Source organism: Caretta caretta, chromosome 6 (assembly GCF_965140235.1).
Source record: "Caretta caretta isolate rCarCar2 chromosome 6, rCarCar1.hap1, whole genome shotgun sequence".
Taxonomy (NCBI): domain Eukaryota; kingdom Metazoa; phylum Chordata; order Testudines; family Cheloniidae; genus Caretta; species Caretta caretta.
The window spans coordinates 103,404,392-103,421,052 of NC_134211.1; the positions used below are offsets into that span (position 1 = coordinate 103,404,392).

General features: G+C 42.1%; 1 protein-coding gene across 4 annotated transcripts in view; it reads left to right on the forward strand.

Moving 5' to 3' along the window:
• PPP4R4 (protein phosphatase 4 regulatory subunit 4) overlaps positions 1–16,661 on the forward strand; it is a 136,276-nt gene that overhangs the window by 94,913 nt on the left and 24,702 nt on the right. For all 4 annotated transcript variants that reach the window (XM_048852204.2, XM_048852207.2, XM_048852205.2 and 1 more), the window contains 4 exons: positions 3,165–3,284; positions 10,990–11,067; positions 13,065–13,148; positions 14,635–14,817. In XM_048852204.2, the coding sequence (XP_048708161.1) occupies positions 3,165–3,284; positions 10,990–11,067; positions 13,065–13,148; positions 14,635–14,817 (465 nt within the window). The remainder of the gene's footprint in view (positions 1–3,164; positions 3,285–10,989; positions 11,068–13,064; positions 13,149–14,634; positions 14,818–16,661) is intronic.

Genomic DNA, 16,661 nt, shown 5'->3' on the forward strand with positions numbered 1-16,661 from the left:
ATGTATGTTTCTGGTGATTCCATTTCGCTCTGCCACTGTTCTCCCACGAACAATTCCTGTCATAGCATTATCCTCCATAATGGCAATCGTGGAATCATCTATCTTCCCAATTTGGTGTTTGATAGGCTTTATCACCTCCACTTGACTTTCCCATAATGTAGCACTCAGTGGTTTCAGTGTCAGAGAGGATGTTCCCAGAAGTTGCTTCAAAATTTGCCATCGATGAGTTGATGCAGAAAAAAATACATAGATGCTTTGAATTACATAAAAAATTCAGCAGCCTCACTAGAAGCTGATGCTGCATCACTGACCACCAAGTTCAATGAATGAGAACTGCATGGGACAAAAAAGCTTGAGGGTTTAACTCTCAGATCCGTGTCTGCACTCCTCTGTTCTTTCCTCTCACGTTGGCACCATTATCGTAGCCCTGACCTCTCATGTCAGCTATCACAATTCCCGTATCTTCCAGCTTTTTAAGAAGCACATTTGTCATACCAGCTCCTGCAGTATCATCAATGTCAATAAATTCTAGAAAATGCTCTCTGACAGTCACCTTTGCAGGGACATTTTCACTAGTTTCTGTTGTTGTTGCAAAACACACCATTAAAGTCATTTGTTCCGTATGGCTGATGTCAGGTGTGCAGTCCAGAATAACAGAGTAATATCTTGCTGACTTCAGATCTGCCACAATCTTCTGTTTGACTTTTGTTGCCAGTAACTATATGATTTGACTTGTTTTTCCAAGGTAGTGGTGTGTGTACATTTCTTGGGTGGTGACTCTTCTTAGATGCTCCTGCAGTACAGCATCAAATTCAGCCATCAGCTCCACAATTTTAAGGAAGTTTCCATTGTTTGGCACACACAGCTGATCTGAAGTGCCATGCAGTGCTAGCTTTTGGGTTGCAAGCATTCTCACAATGGCAATGAGTCTTTTCAGAACATTTTGCCAGTAAAGAGACTCTGATACAATCTTCTCTTGATGCTGATCATCTATGGTGGCCTTTAACCTTAGTCTCATCTCAAGCTCTTTCCACCTATGGAATGCTCTCTGGTGATTTGCTGCCTTCTCATGGCATGCCAGATTTCTAGCCAGATTTTTCCAGTCCTTTGTTCCTGTAGAACCCAATGTGGCTGGAACATTAGACTGGAAGAGTTGGCAACAAAAACAGTATGCAGCATTCTGGGTTTTTGAGTACATAAGCCATGGCCTCTCCACTTTGTCACCATTGGGGATTTCACGCCAGTAATGTGTTGGATGGAAACTTCTATTTTCATTGTCTTTGGGGAACATGAAGTTTTTCACTTGCTGTGGCCCATGCAGTACAAGGAAGTCCCTCAGGCTACTGCTCAAGTGGGTCCACAGTCAGGGATCATCTAGATTTAAGGAACTAAACTCAGCAGCAGCTGTTTCTCGCGCCTCCACCACACTCTTCTCTGATCTACACTTTTCTTCAGGAATGTGCATGGTTACATCCATTTGAGATGGAAATACGGATGCTGCAGTAGTTGCCAGGTCACCTGCACTCTGACTAACTGGAAGATCAGGCATCTCCTCACCACTCACATCGTCACTGGGGCCGGAAGGCTCACTGTGAATATTTGTGTCTATGTATCTCAGGAGAGCTCCTTCCTGCTTAGATAGAAAAACTTCCTTTGCTTTCTTTCATTTTCTGAATACTGCCTCAGAGGGCTGTTTTCTTCTTTCACTCATGACTGCTGTTCTGTGCCAGCTGTAGTGACTCTCAACTCTCTATTGAAGGGGATAAATAAGCAGGCTTCTAGCAGGGCCTGAGTGAGGGAAGATATCAGTGTCTTAAGGGCCTAACTGGCTCCTACTACTTCAGTTGACTGCTTGTTCTCCTCAAGTGGGTTCAGGGAAGCAGCAGGAAACAGGAAGCTCCCTGCGAAGCTGGTGTTAATCAGTCCAGGCTCCTGTAGGTGCTAGAGAGGTACATAAGAAGCTCCTCCTCCTCTCTCTCCCTGCAGCTCCTGCTGCTTTCTGTTATTCCCTCTCACCTTTTCTCCTGTCTGCCTGTTATGTCTCTTGTGCCCTCCTTTCTCCAGCATAGCACTCCACCATCTCTGTGCATCTAGAGCAGAGAGAATACATATGCACCCAGCAGCAGACATAATTTTCTACACTCTGGGTGCTAGTGGCGCCCCCCCCACAGTCTGGCACCTGAGGCGGCCGCTTACGTGACATAATCATAGCCTTAGTTATGAGGAAGGAGCCTCATCACCAAATCACAGAAAACCAGTGGTGAGTTTTGACCAAGAGATTCCTGTCATCGGTGATCTCCAACATACACAAGGGGCACAGGATTTAGCTCTGAATGAGTTAGATATGCATCTAATTTATGAACCCTTATGTATTTGCTAAATAAAAGATCTTTTCACATATATAGAAATGAGGCTTTTATGCCTAAAACTATTGTTTCGATTAATCCGTCTTCTATTTTGAATGTATACAGGTATCCTTTATATTTAAAGGAAAATTTCTTTATAGGCAACCTTTCAGCCATGTTTTTTTAAGTTGGCTTAAAATATGCACAAAATACATAATTAGATATCTACTGGTTTACTTGAGCAAATGCATGTTTTGTGCATAAACAATGGTAGCCAAAATTTCAGAAATTGGCTTTGTTGCTGGCTAAAAATGTATTTTATTTATTTGTATTTAAAAGCTCCAATTGAAGGTTTTAGTTGTTTAGAGACTAATTTAAAATATGTAAAACTAAAGGATCCGTATCCACAATGCCAAGACTTTTTCCTGTCCTCCTGGAACTGACCCAATCTCTCAGAATATAAATTGCCCATTAGCTAACTCATCATGAAATAATAGGTTCCTGTGCAAATTATTCTGTGTTTCTCAATTTCTCTCTTCAGAAAAAGCCTTGCAGCATGTCCAGAAGTTAGCTGATCCAAATTGTGTCAGACCATAGGGGTAGGAGAGAGTTCCAGAGTTGAGGACCAGTCAAAGAAAATGTCCAGTCACCAGCTCCCCCATTTTTAAGTCAGTGCGTATTAGCTCAAGTGTCCTGCTGATTACAGCAGCAGTGGTTTCACACAGGGGAAGAGGTGGTCCGTCCAGTAGCTGGAATCCCAAACATTTTGGCCCTGTATATGTACATTTGGATTAAAGATTCCATCTTATTTGTCCACAGGCCATGATTGCTTTTGTGGATCCAAAAAACTTCCATTTGGAACTATACTCTACATTTTTTTGTCTTTGTCATGACCCTGAAGTGCCAGTCAGATACACTATGGCTATTGGCTTGTATGAAGTAAGTCCAGAAAGTTTCTTTGTTAGTACTTCAGGTTTTTTTGTTTTGTTTTGCTTTTTAATATTTTATGTGGTTTTTATATTTGTCTGCTCAAATTGACATTTGTTATATTTTAACTACGCATATATATATAGTGTTAACTATAACACTATATAACTATAACTATATTTAACTACGCCTCAGTGAGAAAGCTTTGGAAAATTTGCTAAAATTCTTCAATTTATTGAAAGTCTTCTTATATAGAATTATATCCACTACACATGTTTTAAAATATATTTTAAGGGACTGGAAATTTAACTAGAAGGAAGTTATCATTGACTTTGGTGTGGGAAGTTTTGGCTTAGTGGATTAGGAGGACAGCAGATAGAAAAAACTCCAGGACAGGAAATCTAAATAGTGTAAATAAACAGTATGGTCCAAGATTTTGGAGACAAAGGGCCAGAGGACAGGACTTGGGAGAAATAATTGGGATTAAGGGAAAGAATTCTGCCCCCCCCCCCACACACACACACATCCCAAACCAGTGGGGGGAGAGTAGATTTAAAAAAAGGCAAGAAGGATGGAATGTGAGGGAGACATGAGTGAGAGCAGCTTGTACAGGAACCCACAAGGGGAGAGGCAACTCTCGATCTAGTCCTGAGTGGAGCACAGGATCTGGTCCAAGAGGTAACTATAACAGGACCGCTTGGAAATAGTGATCATAATATAATAACATTTAACATTCCTGTGGTGGGAAGAACACCTCAACAGCCCAACACTGTGGCATTTAATTTCAGAAAGGGGAACTATGCAAAAATGAGGTTAGTTAAACAGAAATTAAAAGGTACAGTGACTAGAGTGAAATCCCTGCAAGCTGCATGGATGCTTCTCAAAGACACCATAATACAGGCTCAACTTAAATGTATACCCCAAATTAAAAAACATAGTAAAAGAACTAAAAAAGAGCCACCCTGGCTTAACAACCATGTAAAAGAAGCAGTGAGAGATAAAAAGGCATCTTTTAAAAAGTGGAAGTCAGATCCTAGTGAGGTAAATAGAAAGGAGCATAAACACTGCTAAATTAAATGTAAAAATGTAATAAGAAAAGTCAAAAAGGAGTTTGAAGAACAGCTAGCCAAAAACTCAAAAGGTAATAACAAAATGTTTTTTAAGTACATCAGAAGCAGGAAGCCTGCTAAACAACCAGTGGGGCTCCTGGACGATCGAGATACAAAAGGAGCACTTAAAGATGATAAAGTCATCGCAGAGAAACTAAATTAATTATTTGCTTCAGTCTTCATGGCTGAGGATGTTAGGGAGATTCCCAAACCTGAGACGTCTCTTTTAGGTGACAAATCTGAGGAATTGTTACAGATTGAAGTGTCACTAGAGAAGGTTTTGGAATTAATTGAGAAATTTAACAGTAACAAGTCACCGGGACCAGATGGCATTCACCCAAGAGTTTTGAAAGAACTCAAATGTAAAATTGCGGAGCTATTAACTATGGTTTGTAACCTGTCCTTTAAATCAGCTACTGTACCCAATGACTGGAGAATAGCTAATGTAACGCCAATATTTAAGAAGGGCTCTAGAGGTGATCCTGGCAATTACAGACCGTAAGTGTTAATGTCAGTACTGGGCAAATTAGTTGAAACAATAGTAAAGAATAAAATTGTCAGACACATAGAAGAACATAAATTGTTGCGCAAAAGTTAACATGGTTTCTGTAAAGGGAGATCATGTCTGACTAATCTATTTGAGTTCTTTGAGGCGGTCAACAAACATGTGGACAAGGGGGATCCAGGGACATAGTATACTCAGATTTCCAGAAAGCCTTTGACAAGGTGTCACGGAGTCCCTGGGCGATGCTCTGGAACTGCTCCCCATGAAGCCAGTCAGGACTCTGGGGCAGTCGCCTTTCTGTGAGCAGCCTGTCTTCAGGACACGCAGCTCACACAGCTTCCACCTTCCTGGGTCTGACCTCGGAGCCTTCAGCATCCTCTGCCCCTCCGTGCGCTTCCCACAGCGAGTCCGCTCAGGCGGGGCTCCTGGGGAAGCCAGAGGGTCCTGCACCCCAACTTCGCAGTCAGACGTGACTCTCAGCCAGCCAGTAAAACAGAAGGTTTATTAGACGACAGGAACATGGTCTAAAACAGAGCTTGCAGGTGCAGAGAACGGGACCCCTCAGCTGGGTCCATTTTGGGGGGCAGTGAGCCAGACAACCACGTCTGCACTTCACTCCATGTCCCAGCCAGCCCCAAACTGAAACTCCCCTCCAGCCCCTCCTCCTCTGGGCTTTGTTCCTTTCCCGGGCCAGGTGGTCACCTGATTCCTTTGTTCTCCAACCCTTTAGCTCTCACCTTGCAGGGGGGAAGGGCCCAGGCCATCAGTTGCCAGGAAACAGGGTGTCGGCCATTCTCTGTGTCCAGACTCCTGCACACACATGCCCTCTAGGGCTCTGCAATGATCATACACCCTTACCCCACCCCCTAGATACTTAAGAACTGCCTAGGGGAAACTGAGGCACCCCCACACTATTCAGAGGAAACATTAAGAATAGTCCCACTTCGTCACATCTCTCCCCCCTTCGAGATCGAACTGAGCGGGGTCACTTTAGCCGGTGACCTGGGGAAGTTCGAAGCCACCAACGTTCCCATGGATGCCCCAGCATCTCTCCCATTCCTTGGTAGGAGTTACACCAGGCCCTTCCATTTTCACACCCTCCCTTAGGTCAGGGGTGGTCGATAGCACTCGCAGGCCGCATGTGGGAAGGTTTATGCAGCCCATGCCCTTTGGCCACCCCAAGAATGTCTCCCCATTGACCATCACCTTCTGCTCCCACTGGAGGTCCAAGGGGCCTGGCCCCAGGAAACTCCACACAGACATATAGGTTGGGGTCAGGAGTGGGAGCCTGTCCACATCCCCAACCATCTGGCTGACGGAGTCTATGGCCTTGGGACCCAGCAAGGGAGCTAGACACCGGGGCTTTTCCGCAGGGTCCCCTTGGTTCAAATCGCCAGCCTGCTCAAAGGCAGTGAGGTGGGCATCCACACCCCCCCCCTCCTTAACCAGGGGCAGCAATTTAGTCTCGAGGTTCCCTGCGGAACTGGCCCCCCGGGATCTATCCCCACTCACCCCTGGGAGGTCCCCTAGGCCTCTCCGCTCCCCCACCGCCAGTTCATGCTGCTGCTGCTTCTGCAGCTCTTTCTCGGGCTCTCGCTGTCCCCCACAGTCCTCTTGCTCTCTCAGACTCAGCTCCAATCCCGTCCGTCTCGATCCCCCGATGGGGAACCTGATCGTGAAGACCCTCGTCTGGTCGGGGACAGGAGTCTTGGCGATGCCTGGCTCCCGCTCCAGCTGCTCCCAGATCCTGCTATAGCCCCAGTTGGGGTCAGGAATCTGTTCCTTAGAGCGGTCATCCTCCTCCAGCTGCACGATTAACTCTGCTTTGGTGAACTTTCCAACGCTCAGCCCTCTCTTTCTGCACAGGGTTACAATGTCCTTCTTAAGGAGACAGTGACAGGCCATCACTCCGCTCCTCCCAAGTTGTTGTGGACTCACAGGCCCGTGTGTTCTCAGCTCCCCACGGTTTCCAGGGAGAACCCCTAGTGTGCCAGCCCTTCTCGAGGTCACCACCTCTTTGCCAGGGTCGAGCTGCAGACTCCTCCGCCCCTTGGACTGCTCGCTGCAATCCCCAGGGGAACCCTGTTACTGCACAGTCCTTCTCGCTGGTCACACACTCCCAGGGGTTAACCGCCCCCCGAAACCGCTCCTCTCTGAGCCTTCAGCAGGCCTGGTCCTCGGCAATCCCCCTTCGTGTTACTGCTCCCCAGTCACTTACTGCAGGAAGCACCATCCACGGGGTGCAGTACATCCCACCACTGCCACCAGTTGTCACGGAGTCCCTGGGCGATGCTCTGGAACTGCTCCCCATGAAGCCAGTCAGGACTCTGGGGCAGTCGCCTTTCTGTGAGCAGCCTGTCTTCAGGACACGCAGCTCACACAGCTTCCACCTTCCTGGGTCTGACCTCGGAGCCTTCAGCATCCTCTGCCCCTCCGTGCGCTTCCCACAGCGAGTCCGCTCAGGCGGGGCTCCTGGGGAAGCCAGAGGGTCCTGCACCCCAACTTCGCAGTCAGACGTGACTCTCAGCCAGCCAGTAAAACAGAAGGTTTATTAGACGACAGGAACATGGTCTAAAACAGAGCTTGCAGGTGCAGAGAACGGGACCCCTCAGCTGGGTCCATTTTGGGGGGCAGTGAGCCAGACAACCACGTCTGCACTTCACTCCATGTCCCAGCCAGCCCCAAACTGAAACTCCCCTCCAGCCCCTCCTCCTCTGGGCTTTGTTCCTTTCCCGGGCCAGGTGGTCACCTGATTCCTTTGTTCTCCAACCCTTTAGCTCTCACCTTGCAGGGGGGAAGGGCCCAGGCCATCAGTTGCCAGGAAACAGGGTGTCGGCCATTCTCTGTGTCCAGACTCCTGCACACACATGCCCTCTAGGGCTCTGCAATGATCATACACCCTTACCCCACCCCCTAGATACTTAAGAACTGCCTAGGGGAAACTGAGGCACCCCCACACTATTCAGAGGAAACATTAAGAATAGTCCCACTTCGTCACACAAGGTCCCTCACCAAAGGCTCTTACGTAAATTAAGTTGTCATGGGATAAGAGGGAAGATCCTTTCATGGATTGAGAACTGGTTAAAAGACAGGGAACAAAGGATAGGAATAAATGGTAAATTTCCAGAATGGAGAGGGGTAACTAGTGGTGTTCTTTAAGGGTCAGTCCTAGGATAAGTCCTATTCAACTTATTCATAAATGATCTGGAGAAAGGGGTAAACAGTGAGGTGGCAAAGTTTGCAGACAATACTAAACTGCTCAAGATGCGTTACCTAGGGAGGTGGTAGAATCTCCTTCCTTAGAAGTTTTTAAGGTCAGGCTTGACAGAGCCCTGGCTGGGATGATTTAATTGGGGATTGGTCCTGCTTTGAGCAGGGGGTTGGACTAGATGACCTCCTGAGGCCCCTTCCAACCCTGATATTCTATGATTCTATGACCAAAGCAGACTGTGAAAAACTTCAAAAAGATCTCGCAAAACTAAGTGATTGGGCAACAAAATGGCAAATGAAATTTAATGTGGATAAATGTAAAGTAATGCACTTTGGAAAAAATAACCCCAACTATACATACAATATGATGGGGGCTAATTTAGCTACAACTAATCAGGAGAAAGATCTTGGAGTCGTCGAGGATAGTTCTCTCAAGATGTCCACGCAGTGTGCAGCGGCAGTCAAAAAAGCAAACGGTATGTTAGGAATCATTAAAAAGGGGATAGAGAATAAGACAGATACTATCTTATTGCCCTTATATAAATCCATGATATGCCCATATCTTGAATACTGCATACAGATGTGGTCCCCTCATCTCAAAAAAGATATACTGGCATTAGAAAAAGTTCAGAAAAGGGCAACTAAAATGATTAGGGGTTTGGAACGGGTCCCATAGGAGGAGAGATTAAAGAGGTTAGGACTTTTCAGCTTGGAAAAGAGGAGACTAAGGGGGGGATATGATAGAGGTATATAAAATCATGAGTGGTGTGGAGAAAGTGAATAAGGAAAAGTTATTTACTTGTTCCCATAATATAAGAACTAAGGGCCACCAAATGAAATTAATGGGCGGCAGGTTTAAAACAAATAAAAGGAAGTTCTTCTTCACTCAGCGCTCAGTCAACCTGTGGAACTCCTTGTTGGAGGCAGTTCTGAAGGCTAGGACTATAACAGTGTTTAAAAGAGAACTGGATAAATTCATGGCGGTTAAGTCCATTAATGGCTATTAGCCAGGATGGGTAAGGAATGGTGTCCCTAGCCTCTGTTTGTCAGAGGGTGAAGATGGGTGGCAGGAGAGAGATCACTTGATCATTACCTATTAGGTTCACTCCCTCTGGGGCACCTGGCATTGGCCACTGTCAGTAGACAGGATACTGGGCTGGATGGACCTTTGGTCTGACCCAGTATGGCAATTCTTATGTTCTTATGTTCTTAGAGAATGTGAGAAAAGAATATGCTGCATTTGATCTGATTCTGCAATCCTTCTCTAGGACTGTAGGATTTGGGGCTTAGTTGGCAGTGTGGGGAAGACATTGTAAACACCAGGTCTAGGCAAAACATTGACTGAATGTTAATATTAACAGAGTTAGAAAGTTATAGAAATGTAACAAGTATGTATATTATAATTAACTGCTTGGTTTTCTATAAGCTGCGCTATCCTGTTTTATTAAATATATTAGATGGTGTGGTTGTGTAGGTATTAATGATTTTTAAATGGAATGAATTGCACAAATGAATGTAAAATCCCCTTCCTCAATTTAGTAATAATCCATACTCTTCAGATGGTGACTTTCATCCAAGGATTGCAGAGCTTTACTGTAAGCCTCAGAGCAACTCAGGGCTCACTCTTATTATCCCCAATTTATAGACAGGGGAGAATGAGGCTGAGATTAAACAGTTCGTTGAAGGTTTTACGGTGAATTTGTAGTAGAATTAGAAATAAAACCAGTGTATCTTGACTCCCAGTTCCCTGCTTTAACCTCTGCACAACATTGCCATAGAAGGAGATAATTGAAGCTAGTAGTGGAAATTGTATAACTAGCATATAATTCTGCAAAATCCGATACTTAGTGTGTCTACCTCCAGACACCTTTAAACTGATATTTGAATAAATAAAAGAAAATTGTTTTATCCCTGTAAAAGGGACTCGTGAGATTACACTTGAAATGCTGTGCACAGTTAGGGTATGTTAATGTGTTATTATGTCATCAGTGTAATTAGTCATCCAAATGTCACACAGATATCAGTAATTTATGATGCTCATCTCTAGTTGGATATATTTTTGATTTACTATGCTTTGTAGCCATTTCCTAAAAGAAATTATATCCTTCCTCTTAGCTGGAGGTAAACAGATTGTTAGCATGAGCTAAGTGATACAAAGAAAATGATTAAAGAGTATCAAGTATTATCTCAAAAGGAAGCTATGATTTACCCCACATGGCTGAGAAGTCAGATTCCTTGACACTTTTCTCTTATTTGCTGCCATATGTTACTGATTGTTTTAACATTGACATCAGGCTTACTGCAGAACTTTAAATGTGACTTGTGAAATCTAATCAAAAATGCCAGCAGCCTTGGAGTTTATGAAGTGAGAACCTCAAATTGCAAAGATTACGGAGGCTTAGGGCCCATAGCTGATGCCAAACCAACCTTTATTTCTTCAATTCAGCTGTCTGACTCTGTTACCTCTGTTACTGGAGCATGCAGCAGGCTGTTTTAAAAGCCCTGAATGTTTCTCTAAGTATTTGCAGGTCTTCTTTTTAAAACAAAACAAAACAAAAAACAACAACCCCACCTTTGGAATATAAACATTAGAAAAGGAATCTCTTGTTAACCTTGTCATGCCAGTCTCAATGGCATGTTTAATAGTTATGCAACAGCTCTGGTGTTCATTTTGCATGCTGTTATAAAAGCAATGTTATATGCTAATAGCAGGAAAGTACATAACCTCAACAATTTTGAAGTGCAATTTGTGGATATTAGAGATTTGTTCAGCATCCATACTTTCATATTACTAGTCAAACCATTCTGAAAAGTAAATGCAGCTATTTTAACTGTTGTATTTCCATGAAACTAAAGTGTGTTTTTGTTTGTTTGCCTTACTGTCATTTTTTAGGTTGCTAAGCTTTTAGATTCTGGTGTGTATGTAATACATAAAGAACTGGTAACACTACTACAGGATGATTCATTGGAGGTAATATATTTGCTCTTTTTTATTTGTTGGTTACATTAATTTAGTTTACATTAATGCTTACCAACAATACAATAAACCAATATAATGAATGTTTGAAGTGATTAGTTTTACTTTTGGTTCACATATTCTATAAAGATTCAAGGAGTCATTTTAGACTCAGATTTATCTTGGTGCCTTTGAAGGTGATGACTGTAGGAAAATAAAAGGGGAAAATAGGGGGATATTTCAATTCAATAACCCTCCCCTGTTTTTATCGTATTCAAAATTTCGTTGAACATGGTATAATTTATCAGAAGTGGCAGAAGCTCTCTTTGAATGGATACATACATATAGGTACAGAAATCTAAACATACTAAGCATGGAGAATGGGGAGAATCAAGGAGCAGGAGGAAGTCGGAGTGTCAGAGGAAGTCCAGGTGGGTACTCTGTATGGGGAAGGAGGCAAAGTTGGGGTATCAGGATGGAGGCTTTGCATTGAGAGTAGGGGATAAGTAGAGTGTCAAGGATAGGAGTGGGAGTGGGGTGAGTGCTTTCCCTGGGGAGTGAGAAGAGCTACGGGATTTCGCTGGGGTGGAGCAGTTGGCTCCAGGCTGGGAAGTGGGGGCCCAGTGGTATGCACCAGAGGTGGCTGATCCCAGCCTAATCACCTGGTTTCCTACCTGCACCCCAGACCGATCCTTGGCACTGCAGCAACCGCTCGAGCCCCTCTGGGTTTCACTCTTGCCTCTGCCCTCAGCAGCCCTGGAGCCCTACCTGGCTTGAGCAGAACAACAAAACAACTTGCTTAAGAAGGATATGCAGGGTCAGAAACATAGATCACAATAATATATCCATTGCAGGGGTGCTAGACCCCCCCCCTGGATTCCACTGCCCCTGTAACTTATCAAGATTGATAATTTATACAATTACATGTAAATCCATTCATTTTAAGTATATATAGATTATGGAGAGGTTTCAAGTTTTTTTTTTTTTCTCTGACTGAATGGGAGGTATAATAGTGTTGTGATTAAGGGACAGAACTTAGAGAAAGGAGACCTAGATTTTTGTCCATGGTCTGGCACAGACTTTCTGTGTGACCTTGGGCTACATACCTAAATTTCATCTGCCTCAATTTTGCCATGTGTAAAATACTTAACCGTTTTGCAAAGATGTTGTGACACTTTTGGTTCTCCATTGAAATGGCCAAACGACTAAATAAGAAAAAAGCAATTCAGTCCCAATGCAGTAAAATACTGAAGGAATTTCAACTCTTGTCTTTAGTATGTGACTACTCATTTGACTTCAGTGGAATTATTCCCATATCTGTCCCACTTTATTTTGTATAGAGCCAAGATATTGAAAAATAAATATGGATTTTGGGTGCACAGCTTGAGACACCTTAAAAGGGCCTGATTTTCATAGAGCAGGTTCTCAGCACTTCTGAAAATTATGGTCCCTTTAAGATGTCTCAATTGGGCACTCAAAAATTGAGGCTCTAAAACCATCTGTCATCAATTTAGGATTTGTCCCTACAGTATGTTTAATAGTGTTATTTCTAGTCTAGTTTTAAATGCCCCAAACTTTCAATGGCATGTTAGTCTGCATTTCCAGAGTAAAATATAATACACTATCAAGTGCAGTTTTGCTAAAGCTGGATAAAAAAAGTTTTAAGTTTTATCTGGCAAAAATTGTCCAAAATATATTTATTTGCTTTCATATCTGATTAAGTTCTTACTAAACTGTCTGGAAACTGCAGAGGTACACAGAAAGATATTTACATTTTAATATTTTATATTGTGAATACTTTGGTTTAAAAGATCTGATTGTAGTATGGGTATGATCTTAGTAACATCATCAGGACAAATAATGGGACCTGATTCTCGTTTCATTTATATTGGTGTACAAGAGTAGTAACACCACTGAAATCACTAGAGACATACCAGCATCAAACTTGTGCAAGAGAAGAATCAGGCCAAGTAAATTTATAAATATGATTAATCCAACATTTCTTTAAATAGGTATTAGATGCACTGATAAGTCACCTTCCTGAAATTCTTGAACTTATGACTACTGGAGGAGAAAACAGTGGATCAGAAAGCAAAGTAAGCAACCTGTGTTTTGTAGTCTAATTCTAAACATGAAGGAGGTTAGTACTGAAGTTGTTTCACATATGTAATGCTCATTGAAATTACTGAGAGTCTGTTTGCAGAAGGATTATGGGACCAGATCCTGACTCTGACAAATCTGCAAACTGACATTTGTATTTGTTTGTTTACTTATATACATATCAAGAGGGAGAGATAATTATATAGATGTAAGGCCCTTTTGCACAATGCAAACATTTTCAGTTTATACTTGCCTTCTGTCTGAATAAATAACCACAAAGTTTCTGAGTAGCAGCCGTGTTAGTCTGTATCCATAAAAAGAAAAGGAGTACTAGTGGCACCTTAGAGACTAACAAATTTATTAGAGCATAAGCTTTCATGAGCTACAGCTCACTTCATTGGATGCATACAGTGGAAAATATAGTGGGGAGATTTTATATACACAGAGAACATGAAACAATGGGTGTTACCATACAGACTGTAACAAGAGTGATCAGGAAAGGTGAGCTATTACCAGTGGGGGGCCGGGGGGAACCTTTGGTAGTGATAATCAAGGTGGGCCATTTCCAGCAGTTTACAAGAACAGTAGGAGGGGAAATAAGGGGAAATAGTTTTACTCTGTGTAATGACATATCCACTCCCAGTCTTTATTCAAGCCTAAGTTAATTGTATCCAGTTTGCAAATTAATTCCAATTCAGCAGTCTCTCGTTGAAGACTGTTTTTGAAGTTTTTTTGTTGAAGAATTACCACTTTTAGGTCTGTAATTGAGTGACCGAAGAGATTGAAGTGTTCTCCGACTGGTTTTTGAATGTTATAATTCTTGACGTCTGATTTGTGTCCATTAATTTTTTTATGTAGAGACTGTCCAGTTTGGCCAATGTACATGGCAGAGGGACATTGCTGGCACATGATGGCATAAAAAGGGATCAAATTTTCAAACATAGTAGCTAAGTTGCATCTAAGTTGTGCAATTGCATCTTTATGGTTTCATAGTCAAAGTGTAGTTGCATATGTCTAATAGTAATTTGTATGCACATCTGCGTAACTTTATGTAGAACTGCCCCTTCAGACAGTTAATCCTTTTAGGAGGAATGATGGCCTTGTGATTAGGGTACTGAATGAGTACTTGGGAGACCTGGGTTCTAATTCCAGCTCTGTAACTTACTCCCTCTGTGATCATGGGCAAGTGCCTCAGTTTTCCCATCTGTAAAATGGGGATGATACTACCCTACCTTAGGGGCATGCTGTGAGTACAAATTTATTAATGTAGGGAGGTGATCAGATTGTCCATTGCTGGGGGCTCATATAACAACATGATTGGATGAATGGATTTTGCGTGTGCAAACACAGGCTATCATCTTAAAATAGGAACAAATCAGTCTTGTAGATTTCTAAATTAACATAATTTTTAGGCTTCAATTAATACTGTGTCATAATGACTTGAGATTTTAAATTTTTAATGTTTTTATTTTATATTTTTAGTTATTGACTGTCCCTGACTTGATTCCGGCACTAACGACTGCGGAACAGAGAGCAGCAACTTCTTTAAAATGGAGAACTCATGAGAAGTTATTACAAAAATATGCATGCCTGCCTCATATCATATCAAGTGATCAGATTTATTATCGTTTTTTGCACAGAATGTTGACAATCATTATGACAAATGTGAGCCCCAAGCTGTCTCTATCTCTCTTCTGTTGTTTTCATATTTGTTTCTGATGCTTTAGAATGACTAATACAATATAAATAATACCTTTATGTACTATATATTTTATTTAAAATTAGTATTTATTATACTATCTTCTATAGAACAAAATTAGATTGTTCACTAATTTTATCACATAAGAACCCCCCCTTCTCCCTCCCCACACCTTTCATAGGAAAAGTTGGACTTCATTAACATTTCAAGAAATTGTCATGTATTCTTTTCTGGATTTCCCTTCCCATGCCATTGCTGATTCTCAATATGTTTTTGTGTAAATCAAAATTTTCTCATCTGGAAAATGAATCTTTTACTTGATCCCTTAGCTTACTTTTTATTACACTCTTTTTTTTGTGACATTTAATTCCATGGAATAAATTGTGCTTTAGAAAGACTGGATTGGGGCCTTGTTAAATTAATCGAGGAGAAAGAGTACTGTAAAAAGGCATTATTTTTTGTTGTTTATTTTTGGTAGCACCAATAGTGTGCTAAGTGATTTCCAGAAACAGTAGAAAGTGCAATCCCTGTACCAAGCAGCTTAAACACAAAAAAAGCGATAGAGAGAGTAGAGAAAGTGGGTAAATTATATAAATAAATGGTCAAAGTTGATGGGCCCAATTCACCATTGCATTACTCCAGTTTTACACCAGTGATATGCCAGTGATATCTGTGGAGTAATGCAATGGTAAATCAGGCCTCATATAGCTTATTAGCAATAATATGAGACAAAATGTAGAAAATGTGCATGACAGTTAAATGATTTTAGTTAAAACTAATATATTTTTAAAAGAAAAGGATGTGGGAGCTCTTTATTATTTTTGCACATATGAATAAAATATGAATGGTAAACTTTTTCAGTGGCATGACCTACTTCAATGTGAATATCTGGTAACTATATAAAAAGCTGACCCATAAACAGAGGTTGTCGGAAAATGGAAAATGAATCCCTGAAATGTAAAACATATTTTTAGTTTTCACTCAACAACCAAAATATTTCAATTTGGTATGGTACTGTGCTGCTTCATGAGAGCTGTAGTTGCTTCATGCTCTGAGTCTCCTCTCCTGTCCAGGCTCCCTGGTCGGACTCCATATCCTGTTACGTACCATTGTCTTCCCTCTTGGTGAGCGGAGACTGTACCTTATGGGAGTCCCAAAGCCATGATGTATCATGGGAGATGAAGTCTGACTGGGGAATTCAGCCCCAAGAGGAGAATGAGGAGGTGGGGCAACTGCACTACAGCTCCCATGAGGTATTGCAGCAGCATATCCAAATCCAGATATTTTGGGTTTTGGCTGAAAGTGTTTTGGTTTTAAGAATTTTTTTTAACAAAAAAAAATCAAAATTTTCTGCAGAAAACTATCACTTTTCATGACTCTTTTTTGTGAGTCTTAAAGTTAAGCATGTGCCTAAGTGCTTTACTTGAATAAGGAAAGAATTAAGCAACAGCTTAAGTGCTTTGTTGGATCATGGATAAGGCTACGTTTCTGTCACAGGGGTCATGGAAGTCATGCAATTCCTGACTTCATAGAATCATAGAATATCAGGGTTGGAAGGGACCTCAGGAGGTCATCTAGTCCAACCCCCTGCTCAAAGCAGGACCAATCCCCAACTAAATCATCCCAAGCCTGACCTTGAAAACCTCTAAGGAAGGAGATTCCACCAACTCCCTAGGTAACCCATTCCAGTGCTTCACCACCCTCTTAGTACTTCGCATAGCTGAGTGAAAAAGTTTTTCCTAACATCCAACCTAACCTAAACCTCCCACACTGCAACTTGAGACCATTACTCCTTGTTCTGTCATCTGCT